The sequence below is a fragment of the Glycine max genome, chromosome 2 (assembly GCF_000004515.6).
Source record: "Glycine max cultivar Williams 82 chromosome 2, Glycine_max_v4.0, whole genome shotgun sequence".
Classification (NCBI taxonomy): domain Eukaryota; kingdom Viridiplantae; phylum Streptophyta; class Magnoliopsida; order Fabales; family Fabaceae; genus Glycine; species Glycine max.
This window is the reverse complement of record NC_016089.4, coordinates 47442054-47456825: the sequence shown is the minus strand read 5'-3', so window position 1 is coordinate 47456825 and position 14772 is coordinate 47442054. Positions and strand designations below refer to the sequence as shown.

The 14772-nt window shown below is 32.7% G+C and overlaps 2 protein-coding genes across 2 annotated transcripts; one reads left to right on the top strand and one right to left on the bottom strand.

The window, feature by feature from the left end:
- Positions 1–338: 338 nt before the first annotated feature.
- Positions 339–2283, bottom strand: LOC102659817 (probable serine/threonine-protein kinase samkC). Its single transcript, XM_006575532.3, has 2 exons — positions 2015–2283; positions 339–1360 (listed from the first exon to the last, which is right to left on the bottom strand). The coding sequence occupies exons 1-2, from the start codon at positions 2130–2132 to the stop codon at positions 408–410; spliced, it is 1071 nt and encodes a 356-aa protein (XP_006575595.1). The 5' UTR covers positions 2133–2283; the 3' UTR covers positions 339–407.
- A 1754-nt stretch (positions 2284–4037) lies between these two features.
- Positions 4038–13421, top strand: LOC100781659 (abscisic-aldehyde oxidase). Its single transcript, XM_003519422.5, has 10 exons — positions 4038–4346; positions 6081–7775; positions 8162–8421; positions 8523–8732; positions 8909–9127; positions 9358–10323; positions 10897–10992; positions 11448–11546; positions 12415–12604; positions 12967–13421. The coding sequence occupies exons 1-10, from the start codon at positions 4196–4198 to the stop codon at positions 13182–13184; spliced, it is 4104 nt and encodes a 1367-aa protein (XP_003519470.1). The 5' UTR covers positions 4038–4195; the 3' UTR covers positions 13185–13421.
- Positions 13422–14772: the final 1351 nt, after the last annotated feature.

Sequence of the window (14772 nt, the reverse complement as noted above, 5' to 3'; positions counted from 1 at the left end):
TATAGCTGTCATAAGGATGCTGAAAATTTACTAAGCACCTAGATGAACGTTGGAGCAGGTTCTTATCAAAGTACACATGCATGAAACAATGAGTGCTTATACAAGTATTGGATCTTAAAAATTTTGTAAACATGTTTGTATTTTTACAAAATAGTGATAAAATGTAAGGATGTGAAATTATTTGTGAAACTTATTTGGTAAAATTTTCAGAATTTGGGTTGAATAGGTGAGTTATTTAAAATTACAACAAAAAAGTAGATATAGATGATATGTAATAGAGAGATCTATTAATTTAAAAACTTAAAAAAAATATATTTTCTTAATGAATTTATGCACGTACATACAGATAATATTTGTCTTGTGCCATGCATGTTGACATAATAACCCGAGGAAAGGAAATGAAGCAATTAAAGCTCTTGGTTGTTGGGTCCTCCAAAAGATGATTTGACTCTACTATTAATGTAGTACCCAATCAGCAACACAAGAATGAAGAGGACAACAAAGTGGGGCACTTTACTTTGCTTCTTAACCTCCAAAACAAAATCAGAAATCATGGCCAGGATTTTGTGCATCATGGCTACATTACTACGCTTACTCAATTCATCAGGACAAGTTTTCTGAGCTTTAGAGGTTATAGCTTCTTCCTTAATATCATTGCCATCTGTTTCTGCTAATTTTCCCTTGTCCTTCTTCTGAGAATCTACACCACGATCATCTTCATTTTGCTCCTTGAATGTTGTCTGTGTAGTTCCATGCATTTCTTGAGCTTCAGAAGTTTTGCTTTTCTCCTCAGTTTCTGCTTTGCTCATCATCTCCTTTTGCGGCTTCTTTTGAGAGTCTTCATCATGAGCTGCCTTAATTGGTTCCTGGGGTAGTGGTGTCTGTGTCTTGGTTTTGGAATACTCTCCACTAATTTTGTCCTCCTTTGTCTCTTTTTCATCAACATGTTGTTGAGGAGCATGTGGTTTATGATAAGTTTTTGTTGTTTTCTGAGGCTTTGAAGGTTCTTGTTGTGTTGTTGTTGGTGGTGGTTGATGCTTTAGAGGTTGAGGCATTGGAGGTTCTAGTTGTGTTGGTGGTGGTTGAGGCTTTGAAGGTTCTTGTTTTGTTGTTGTTGGTTGAGGCTTTGAAGGTTCTTCTTGTTGTGTTGGTGGTGGCTGTGGTTTGAACACTTTGGGAATCCTTACATATAGCATCCCAGCTTCAAACTTGGCAGTGATCCCTTTGGTGTCATGAAAATCAGAAAGGGGTTCTTCCTTACGAAATTGACGGAATTTGTTCTCACTGATCTTTCTTCCGCCACTCACCCTTAGCATACGGTTCGAGGTTACTTGAACCTTCATTTGCTCCTTCCTAAACCCTGTAATATATATATATATATATATAGTTTAACACTTTAATTTCAAAGACAATTTTTTCAATCCACATTTTTCTTTGTATATACACAGTATCCCTAGAACTTGATTGGGTTAGATCACTTTTTTATACGGTCATGTTACACACATTTTTATCATACGTGTTATGATATATTTTGGGAAATCTAAAGATTTTGATACAATTATCTCTTGTACTAACAGTCGAATAGTTTAATGATTATTCATTTATTTATAATATAACATAATTTTATATTACAATCTAATTATAACTGTATAAATTTTAAGATAATTATTATAAAAATTAATAAATTTATCATAATAATAATTTATAATTAAATAATAATATAAAATTATTTTACCTGCTAAATGAATTATCTATCTGAGAGTTGAAAAACTCCTCTGCATGCATAACAATAGAAATAAATGAAAAGAAAATTTCTTAATAATATTACCAGAACCCTTTTATTAACTTTTTTTTTAGTTTTTCTTTTAAAGATTTATACAGAAGAAAATAGAGAGTTTGATTTGAGTGTTTCCTGTGCAAATTAATACGCCATTAATTAACGTGTCGACAGATTTATACTCTAGTTTGTAGAATTATAAGAAAAATGCATAAACGTAAATCAACTGAAATGAACCTGGAAGCATTAGAATTAGCGTGTCACTGTCGTTCTGACGATCCCAATCAGATGGTGGAAGAAAATCTTCATTGGCAGGTTCTGCTGTTGGTTGTACATTTGTCTTTTCATCCGACATTTGCACCTTAATTATAGTTTCTCCTTTTTCTCGTACGTACGTATCTTAATTTGTCTTCTCTTGGAGAATGAAATCTCAGGTTATTATATTATGTTAATTATATACACATCGATGACTACCCGTGTTTTCTTCGGACCTAGTTCTTCCTTTTCGTGCAAAGATTGACTTAACTATGCTAAGGACTTTCTCGGTTGTCCTATGTAAGAGAAAGAGAAAATAAAAACACATTGTCTCTCTAAAGATTAATACTTTACTTGTATGCTAGGCAATGTGAGCTTCTTTCTCTCTAAAGAATACATTAAATCAAATTCCTCAATGTGTGTAAATTAAGATAAAGCTAGACGTCATCAGATTTTTCCTTGGTGAGGGTTTGCATTATATTTTCTTTATATATTATGGCTGCATGGACAAAACAGACAGCTTCATATGTCCCTCAATTATTAGCTAGCCAAGTGAGGAGGCAACATTGAAACAATCACACCCCCTATCAATACCAGAAAATTTTGGTGCAACTTTACTTGATTAGCATCTCAGAAAATTCTAACTGCAGAATCAGTCACAAAATGCAACCTGAGAATTTGTACACCAATCCGACAACATTACACCCAAATTCTCCACTTTAGCTTTGAACCAGACCCAAGAATGAAATTTGATTGCATACATCAAATTGTAAAATGTCAACTGAACCTTACTGAAACAGTATATTATTTCTCGTCAACCATAAAAGCCAAACAAGCATATGCCAAAGCAATATCCATGACCTTTAAATTGAAAATTATTGAATGGTATAATAATCAAAGTTAGATGGCTGTTATTTGGTCCCTCCTCTCTCTATATATGTTATGTCATCCCCATGTCATGCGATCAATTATTGCAACATTAGACATCTCAATTCGTGGCTTTAAATTGATCCACGTGCACATATATGCTTGAAGTAAGAAAATGTAGTAGTATCATTTATCAAGGCTTTGTGATAGGGATTATCTCTTCACTGGTGCTCTGCTTTCTTGAGAATATTTTGTTTTCAGAAAGAAAGAAAAAATCATTTATCAAGACATATATTATACTGTGCTTCGGTACACCAAAAGTACAAAACAAACCAACTACACGAAAAAGACACTATAATGAGTATATTATTCACTTTCAAAATGTTTACGATATTATAAGATGACCGATTTTTATGCAGAATATCAGTATAAAATAGTTTTATTTCTTTAATAAATTCTTATGAGGATTGTTAAGTTTTATAATATAATAAATTCTTATGTTTAAACGATAAAAATAATATTTCGTTAAGATTTACATATAACTTTTTTTAAAAAAAACTTTTAATTTTTTTATTAGTTATAAAATTATAAAAATTACAATTTAATTAAATTATACAAAAATATATTTTATTTATGTTGTTAATATTCTTAAAGCTATATAAAAAATTATATTTTAATTATTATTCAAATAATTTTTTTTAAAAGTATTTGAATAATAATTATTTAATTTTAATATTTTAATTAATAATTTAATTTAATTATTATTAAGTTTTAGGGACTAAAAAAATTTTAAGACTAAAAATAAAAATCTTAAAAATATTTACTTACTAAAAACTAATTATCTTAGGAATATATCGCTCTTTTTTTTTTTACGGTAGGAATATATCACTCTTGACATGCATGACTCATTTTATTTTATTTTGAATAAATAGCTAAAATCATTGTGAGATATTCATAATTTGATCTTGAAGATTAAAAAAATCAAAGAAAAAAAGGTGATAAATTAATCGGATTAAATTAGTGTACTTTTATATATTTAAGAATTAAATTTGTATCAGAAGAATTTTATCATCATCGTATCAGACGAATTTCACTATTTCCCTTTTTTCTTTCTTTTCTTTTGTTGTTGTTCTTGTGGGTGTCTTTCTCTTATCATTAAAAAAATCCAGAAATAACGTACCAAATGTACCCACGTCACGCACAAATCAGTTGATAACGTTGTCAGTTGCAAAGACAAAACGATACTGGTCCTCCTGTTAACTCTTGCTGAAAACTCTCATAACAGTGGCTTGAACTATGGAGCTGGAGCTGAAGACTCCAACAAGTTTGATTTTTGGTGTTAATGGTGAGAAGTTTGAGCTCTACAACGTTGACCCTTCAATCACTTTACTCGAATTCTTGCGAAATCACACTAGTTTCAAGAGTGTCAAGCTCGGCTGTGGTGAAGGTATATATTACTTAATATGATCCTCTTGACGGCTGAATTGGTTAGATTTTAATGGATTTTCTTTTTAATCCCATTAATCATTATGCATGTTGTCAATTAACTAAAAAGGGAAAACCTTAGTGGGTTTTATGGATTATGGTCTTCAGGTCTTGGAATGGTTTTCCAATTCCAGATCATTTTTTGGAGTTAAATATGTGTTCCTTTTCTGAATAACGTCTGTTTTTGTCCTGCGCAAGAGATAATAGTCACTATTACAACTTGAATTACTCTGAAGATATAAGGTAAATTAGATGATTAATGGAGATGAGAAGAGGGGAAAGGTCGTAGATTCGATCTCTTATGTTATCAAAACTAATGTTAACTTCTTGACAAATGTACTAATTCATCCAAGTAATAGTTAAAACGGTAAGATTGAGTATCGAATTCACAATGACTTTGATTGTACTCGAAGTTTGTATATACCTAATTTTAAGCGAATAAATGATTACATTAGATATTTGTCAAGTGATAATGCAGAATTATAAAATTCAACCATAAATAAAGATAACAAGGTAAAGCGCATGCAAGAGATAGAAAAACAAATGCTTAGAGGTGTAAATTGTTGTTTGGTGTAGAATTTCGTGGACATGTGTTGGGTGCTTGACTACTGAAAATACTCTTAATGCAATGTTAAAGATTTTTCACCATTTAACATTATTGCGACTATTACCTTCATCCGCTAAACTATTGATTCCTCTTGTAAAATAGCCTAAATTACCTAAATTCACTCCTAATTCCTTAAAAACTATATCAAATAATTTGCTTTAAGAATAAAGATGCATGTTTTTTCAAAAATGATTGTGCGCATGCGTGCTGCGTGCTGAGTGCACATGCAAAGTCCAGCTGACTTAAGTAACCATGTGCTAAGCTTTCAGTTGCTTGTTTAGCGTGCCTGCACGATACAGCTGGCCTCCTCTAGTTTGGCTCCTCGCGCTGAGCGGACATTGGCGTGCTGAGTGCACAACTCCAACTCTTCAACATCTTTCATATCTCTTGTTGTGTTAATCTCTACAAAAAAAATTGAATTAAAACACTTTAATTTACTAACTTTAACATTTTCTGGATAAAAATTTAGAAGGAGCTAAATTCTTATTTTTTTAGATCAAAGGAAGTGTTAAAAGAAAAAATTAGATAATTGCTATGTGATTTAAATATACAAATTAAGTATGCATAGAAATTATCAACTAACATTCTAACAAACTAACATTTGCTTATAAAAAAAAAAAACAACTTGAATCACTCTGATCATTGTTTGAAGCCTAAGATATAAGTGTCAGTAATGGTTTCTAATTCCTAATTATTATTGAGCTATATGAGTAGAAAAAAATTCATACACAAAAGAAAGAATTGTTGATGACAAGATTTGAGAACAACAACAACAAAAGCCTTATGTGATATCTCACTAGGTGAAGTCAGAAACATGAACCACACAATGCTATTCAACTTGATTAAAGATCAGATCTTCAGAGACACTAATTATTATGAGATTCCGCTTTAACAACTTCCCCAATGCCTTTCTTTTTCACAAGACTAAAAGCCATGCAAACTTACACGGAGAATTGAGAAAAAAGAAGGGAAAAAAATCCTCTTATTGTTTCTGATGGTTTTATCATGAAAACGAAGGTGGAGAAGGTGTTGGCCTTCAGTGATCCTCCAAATCTTTTCAAATCAGAAGTTCATTTTTGTTTGTTTCAGGTGGTTGTGGTGCTTGCGTAGTTTTAATCTCCAAATATGATCCTGTGCATGACAGAGTTGAGGATTTTACGGCAAGCTCTTGTCTCACACTACTTTGCAGCATACATGGATGTTCCATAACAACAAGTGAAGGCATTGGAAACAGTAAAGATGGGTTCCACCCAATTCATGAAAGAATTGCAGGATTCCATGCCACTCAATGTGGCTTCTGCACTCCTGGAATGTGTGTTTCCCTCTATGGTACTCTTGTCAATGCTGAAAAGACCAATCGTCCGGAGCCACCTTCTGGATTCTCAAAAGTGACTGCTGCTGAGGCTGAAAAGGCTATTGCAGGGAACCTTTGCCGCTGTACCGGTTACAGACCCATTGCTGATGCCTGCAAAAGTTTTGCAGCTGATTTTGATATAGAGGATTTGGGGCTCAACTCTTTTTGGAGAAAGGGAGAGGGCAAGGACTTAAAGCTTAGTAGGTTGCCTCAGTATGACAAAAATCATAATAGTATTAGATTTCCTTTGTTTTTGAAGGAAATCAAGCCTATTGTGTCCTTGGCTTCGGAGAAATACTGTTGGTACAGTCCTACTAGTCTAGAGGAGCTTCAGAGAATATTGGCGCTAAACCAAGTCAATGGGACCCGGATGAAGCTTGTTGTTAGTAATACAGGTATGGGATATTACAAAGATAATGAAGTCTATGATATGTACGTTGATCTAAGGGGCATTTCTGAGCTCTCAAAGATCAGAAAGGATTGGAAAGGAATTGAAATTGGAGCAACAGTGACAATATCTAAAGCCATTGAAGCACTAAAGGAAGAGAGCAAAGGTGACTTTCTCTCAGATTATGTAATGATACTTGAAAAGATTGCTGACCATATGAACAAAGTTGCCTCAGGTTCTATTAGGAACACAGCCAGTGTTGGTGGCAATCTAGTGATGGCACAAAAGCATCATTTTCCCTCAGATATTGCCACAATACTTCTTGCAGTGGATTCAATGGTTCACATAATGACTGGTACACAATTTGAGTGGCTGACATTGGAGGAGTTTCTGGAAAGACCACCATTAAGCTTGGATAGTGTGCTTTTAAGCATTAAAGTTCCTAGTTTGGAACTCAATAAACGTGAATCCTCAGAACCAGAAAGTAGATTCTTCTTTGAATCTTACCGAGCTTCTCCTCGACCCCTTGGAAATGCCCTTCCCTACTTAAATGCTGCTTTCCTGGCTAAGGTGTCTCCTTGCAAGGATTCTGGTGGAACTGTGATAGACAGTTGTAGGTTGTCTTTTGGTGCTTATGGGACTAAGCATGCGATAAGAGCAAAAAAAGTTGAGAAATTCTTAACTGGAAATCTGTTAAGTGTTAGCATTCTATATGATGCTATTAACTTGGTCACAGACACTATTGTACCTGATGATGACACCTCACAAACTGCTTACCGTTCAAGTCTTTCTGCTGGTTTTATTTTTCAGTTCTTTAACCTATTGATTGGCAGTCCTGAGAGAATAACCAATGGTTATTTAAAAGGACATACTAATCTGTCATCTGTGGAGGCTTTTGAATTATCAAAGAATCAGAAGCAGGTTCATCATGGCAAATTTCCAGCCTTACTGTCATCTGGGGAGCAGGTCCTTGAAGCAGGTACTAAGTATGAACCCATTGGTGAGCCAGTCATCAAATCTGGTGCTGCTCTACAAGCTTCAGGTTTGTTAAGCTCCACATTTTGGATTAAGATATTGACAGTTCCTTTTCTTTTCATCTCTATTGATATTTCAAAATAGTAAATTATTGTGGAGACCAAAGATAAAAAAGGTCCACACACCTGTAGCTTAGCTTGGCTCAAAGCTGATCATGTCACCGGTAACCAGATTGCAAATGTTGACATAAATGTCATTCACATATCTCTCACTTGTCTTACTTTAGAGTTGACTAGACTTTGTTTGTCAGACACTGATATTTTATCCTGTTTTGATGTCTTTCAATTATGGTTTTTCATTTTTAGTTGTTTTAATTTCATATCAGTTGCAAGTATATATTTATCAATATATGTCACCAAGTATCACTGATATTTATTAATAATTCATATATAGGTGAGGCTGTGTTTGTTGATGACATTCCATCACCAAAAAATTGCCTACATGGAGCATATATCTATAGTTCAAAACCTTTAGCAAGGGTAAAGAGTATAAAACTCAGCCCCGAATTGGAACTGGATGGAGTGAGGGATATCATTTCAAGTAAAGATATTCCCAATGGGGGCCAGAACCTTGGATCAAAGACTAGATTTGGTGACGAACCTTTATTTGCTGAAGAGATAGCTAGATGTGTCGGTGATCGTCTGGCCTTTGTGGTGAGCTCTTAAAGTCCAACATTGTATGAGCTTCTGTTTCATTTGTTTGGAGACTGATAAAATTAAATGCTTCCACTTTAGTCACCAAGTATCTTCTATAGGTTGCAGATACTCAGAAAAATGCAGATATTGCTGCAAACTCAGCTATTGTTGATTACGGTCTTGAAAATCTTGAACCACCTATTCTAACTGTGGAAGATGCTGTTAAAAGATCTAGCATTTTTAAATTACCTCCTTTTCTCTCCCCAAGTCAAGTTGGTGATGTGCCAAAAGGAATGGCTGAAGCAGATCACAAGATTCTTTCTGCTGAGGTACATGTAACATATCCATTGTTTCCTCCTTCTACTCCTTTCACATCTTTGTGGCCATCTCTACTTTAGTTTCTGATGTGATGTTTAAGTTTGTTTCTGAATAATGAATTTTGATGAGAATATATTGATCAAGCATATTCATTGTCATCATGTATCAAATTCAATGTTTAATGCAGTTGACACTTGGGTCTCAATACTATTTCTACATGGAGACACAAGCTGCCCTTGCTGTACCCGACGAAGACAATTGCATTGTGGTTTACATTTCAAGTCAAAGTCCTGAGTATGTTCATTCTAATGTAGCAAGATGCCTAGGTATTCCAGAAAATAATGTTCGTGTCATTACAAGAAGGGTTGGTGGAGGTTTTGGTGGAAAGGCCTTGAGAGCCACAGCAGTAAGTTTTTAGTTGTGTACTATGCTTTTGAAAATATTTCTTCTTTTTTTATTAGATTTGTTATCACTTCTTAAATATGACTAATTAACATAGAGTCTAGGCATGAATATTTGGATTTTCTGTAGTTTGGAGAAGTCACTAGTAAACAGAAGAAAACATGCTTTTGTTACAGTTGTGTGCATTGGAAGCACATTTATTATGACATTTGTTATGGCATTCAAATCTTGTAGTGTGCTACATCATGTGCATTGGCAGCACACAAATTGCGGCGCCCAGTCAGGATGTATCTAAATCGAAAGACAGATATGATAATGGCTGGAGGAAGGCATCCCATGAAAATAACTTACAGTGTTGGTTTCAAGAATGATGGGAAGATTACAGCATTAGATCTTAAGATATTGGTCAATGCAGGGATATATGTGGATGTTAGTCCAATAATACCACGCAACATGATTGGTGCACTTAAAAAGTATGATTGGGGTGCTCTCTCTTTTGATATAAAACTATGCAAAACAAACCATCCTAGTAGAGCTGCAATGAGAGCCCCAGGGGATGCGCAAGGATCATACATTGCCGAAGCTATAATAGAAAAGGTTGCAGCCACACTTTCAATTGATGTAGATTCTGTAAGGAGCATTAATCTTCACACATACACAAGTCTTAAAGCATTCTACGAGGACTCTTCTGGTGAGCCTCATGAGTATACTATGCCTTTAATATGGAGTAAGTTAAATGTTTCTGCAAACTATGAAGTGAGAGTTGAAATGGTGAAAGAGTTTAACAGGATTAACACTTGGAAAAAAAGGGGGATTTCTCGAGTGCCAGTGTTGTATGAGGTGAATGTAAAACCTACTACAGGAAAAGTCAGTATTTTTTCAGATGGGTCTGTTGTTGTTGAAGTTGGAGGAATTGAATTGGGTCAGGGTCTATGGACAAAGGTGAAGCAGATGGCTGCATTTGCACTTGGTGCAGTGCAATGTGATAGAATTGATAGTCTTTTGGACAAAGTAAGGGTTGTGCAAACTGATACGGTGAGCTTGATTCAAGGGGGGTTAACTGCTGGAAGCACAACATCAGAGTCAAGCTGTGAAGCTGTTAGGCTTTGCTGTGATATCTTGGTTGAAAGGTTAAAGCCCCTCAAGGAAAAACTACAGGAGGAAATGGGTTCTGTCAAGTGGGAGACGCTTATTCAGCAGGTAGAATCTATATTTTAAACATGATTAAATATTGTATTTATTGATATTGTAAACAGCTTTTACACTGTTATTCAACCACAAGCTGTTATATATGATAAGTTTGTCAACTTTAATAATAATTTCCTTAAAAATCATACATACCATGATTTCCAATTGATTGAAAATGCATAGAAATTAAACTCTTAAAACATTGATGTGTGTATCTTATTTTTTATAATTTTGTGCAGAGATATATTGCCTCAAGTCTTGTAGTATTTGGAAGATGACACTTAGAATGCCCACAATTTATAAGAACATGATTTTCCCCTATAATTATGAATTTTTCTGGGAATAAACTATTGGAATAGAGTGGAGGCATAATTTTTCTGGTAATAAACTTTTTAAGTGTGGAATGTAATGAAGACATGTTAGCAACTTTATGCTCTATTTAATCATCACCTCAATAATTTGTGGTCCTTCTCTCTTAACACATCGTTGTCTTCTCACATTTTTATATGTTTTTTATTCTTATTTTCTTAGCTCACAACCAAACATATTTAATTACTATATTACTGTCGATTTATCAACATACAGGCATACGCACAACCGGTGAATTTATCAGCGTCTTCATTTTATGTACCCGGTAACAATTCCATTAGGTACATTAATTATGGTGCTGCAGTAAGTGAGGTAAGTTTGTTTATCTCAAATCAAAATGGAACTGTCTCATGTTCATTGAAACTTACTTCCCTTCAATGTTAAGCCTTAATGTCATATAGACATAGTCACACGTATTAGACTAATAAAGTTGCAGATGAAAAACTGTGTTATCCAATTCTGCATTAAATAGTGCTCATACAATTTGATTTCTACGTCTGTGCATTAAATAACCAATCTACAATAAATGCTATCTTACAGCTGGGATAACTAATTAAGGAGATAATTACAATCTCATAATCATATAAGATCTGCTGTTTTGAATGGCCAACAAATCTGTGCCAATAATAACAAATATTCTGCCATTTGTGCCAAGTAATAACTAATATTCTGCTAATCAATTCTATTTACAACACAAGCCATCTTACTGAATCAATTGAACCAAATTATGATGAATGATACACTAAATAATGGACACTGTTTCTCAGGTGGAAATAGATCTTCTGACTGGAGAAACCAGATGTTTGCAGACAGATATTATCTATGATTGTGGACAGAGTCTCAACCCAGCTGTGGATTTAGGACAGGTAAGCTAATATATATGTGGGTGAAATTATAAATCTGAAAGACTGAAACTATTTAACTATACATGAGATCAAGAATAAAAGTTAATAGTACATTACTATTTTAAAAAAATCAAGTACATTTTAAACATTTAAATATGATCTAATAGTTTATATTATTGAGTTTATATCTTACAATAACAAAACTTTATCACCTGATATATTCCAAGTTCAGCACTAGCATCATGGACGAACTCAACACAGGCTTTTTAAGATTTTAGTTGAAGGTAGTTCTTATGAACATGGCTGGTCATGTAAAACTCTTTGGACATGAAGGGTGGACAAAGCACAAGCACACCATGACTTAGATGAAAATTTAATAATAAAGAATGGATAAAGCAAGATTTGAGTACTAAGAACTCTGTCAAAACTGACTTTTATACCATTTTAGAACCAACTCAACTCAAAAAGTTAAAGCTTTTAATTGAGGCCCAAGAATGTTTTTGGTCTCTTACTATCATTTCTATTATGAGGGCGAGCCCTGGTGCAGCGGTAAAGTTGTGCCTTGGTGACTTGTTGGTCATGGGTTCAAATCCGGAAACAGCCTCTTTGCATATGCAAGGGTAAGGCTGCGTACAACATCCCTCCCCCATACCTTCGCATAGCGAAGAGCCTCTGGGCAATGGGGTACGAAGTTTTTTTACTATCATTTCTATTATCTTGATCCTTTCAATCCAAACTTTACACCTTGCGTTTTTTTTTTTAAATGTGAGATGCACTAGTAGTGATGGGTTGTTTTAGTTCTTTGGTTCCTTTTCCTGAAGTTGTCAGCTTGTCAAATTACCAAGTCTGAATAACTCAATTTTGATAACAAAATAATTTCTTCTTACAGATTGAAGGATCTTTTATCCAAGGGTTGGGTTTTTTCATGCTTGAAGAATATGAAACAAATCTTGACGGTTTGATCTTGGTAGATGGTACATGGAACTACAAAATTCCTACATTGGACACTATTCCTCAAAAGTTTAATGTTCAAATCCTCAACAGTGAACACCACCAACAACGTGTTCTCTCTTCAAAGGGTACGACATAGTAATGCTCAAAACTAAATTATAAGTATTAAACTATGTCTGTGTTTTTACTATCAGTGCAAGAACTATTTCTTCATATGAATACTGTTATAACAAAGAATTTAATTAGAATACACTTTATAAATCATGTATCATAACATTATTAATTTTCATAATAATCACTTTAAAAATCATATATAAGATCACTTTTAATTAATAGATAGTGTAAAAATATTTATATGTATAATGTATAAAAATCAAACTCTATTACAACATATATGTTATTGTGGACTGTTAATAAGATTGAGAAAGCTTCAGTTATTGTGGTTCAAAAATCAAGAATTAATGAAAGAAATTGAAATTTATTTGTGCAGCTTCCGGTGAACCACCACTACTTCTAGCAGCTTCTGTTCACTGTGCAACAAGAGCAGCTGCAAAAGAAGCCAAGAAGCAGCTTCTATCATGGAGCAACTTAGATGGACCAGATTCAACATTTCAGTTGAAGGTCCCTGCTACCATGCCTGTGGTCAAGGAACTCTGCGGACTGGACATTGTACAAACTTACTTGAAATGGAAAATGGGCAACAAGTAAAGGAACTCAACTCACTTTGAATATAGATCAATGATTTCATTTTTTTCTTGGGTGAAAAATAACTTGTGTTTAGATTTCACGTATATAAGAGACACAAAGGCCAGGCCAAGACTGTCCAGCTATATTGATTTTGAATACTGGTAGGACATAGTTATGTACTGTGATTAGGAAAAATTCATATATTTTAGTCTCAACTCTCGGGTATAAATATAATAAATATAAGTAAATTTTAACTAATTTTATTATATTTAATGAGATCGTATTTAAAATATTTTTTATTATTTTTTATTTAATTGAGATTCTATTTTCATTTATTCATTTTTTTCTTAATATCAAATTCCACTAAAAGATGATTTGAGAAAGACATTTATTTTTTTAAAGTGGGATTAACAAAATTAAATGATATTAACTAATTTTTTTAAATGAAAACTAGAATAGTAATATTAGTTACTGAACTAAGAAAAATAACTCATAATTAAGAGATTTTTATGTATAAAAAAACTGATGAAAAAGTTATTCTAAATTTTTTTTATTAAAAAAATAATATTAATTCTTAATTATAAAAATGACCGGAAGGAAGAAATAAAATAAAATTTAATAAACCAAAAATAATAACTCAAATTACTTTAAACATGAAAGTTGGAACGGAGGTAGAACTAGTCTTTTTATTAGATTATAGTATATTTTATGAAAGGTAATTTTATTTAAATAAAATAGAATTATTATAAATAATTAAAAGTTTTCTTTAAATATTTAATACAACGTTATATTATTCATATCAAGATTCTAATACGAAATCTCATATTAAATTGGAATAATTTAACTTCAGTTAAATCACGTGCTTTGGTTATACTGATGTGATAGTATATTTAATCATTATCGTTCATTCATATTATTGTTACCTTTTCAATGTTGATGTCAACACCGTTCTTTCTTCTCTTATCTTCCCTGGGCCCTGCTGTTCTAATCACTCTTTTCTCGTTAACTTTTGTCCTTCTCTAATCTATCTCTTCCAATATAAAAAAAAATTAAAAAAATACAAGAAATAAAGAAGAAACAGTAGATGTAAGAGAAGAAATTAAAGAAGACGAGTACTTATTTTTTAGAAAATACAGTATACTATATTAACTAATTTTATCTCCAAAAGTATAATAATAAATAAATAAATAAATAATAAATTTATTAATATATTTGTGTGTAACTGGAGGATAAATATAAAATCTAGAGCCCTAGAACATAGTAAAATAATTAAAATATTTTCAATATGTGTAGTATATGACTTAACTGTATTATAAAAAAACTACTTTTAATATGATTTTTTAAATTAAACTAATAACTTTACCATCTTACTAATTAATAGTAAAAGAATATGCAAATCCAATAAACAAACTTGTTGCACTTTCATGTTCTAGCCGAATAAATTATTACAAGTTATAAAATTTTTCATTCAAATATTTAATACAATTACATATTTAAGATTTGAACAAAAGTTGTTGAAACAATGATCTGCTCTTTAAATTCAATTCCAAGAGATCCGGTTTCAAAGATAGTGCTTGTGCATGCACGGTCAATGCATCTAAAATAGAAA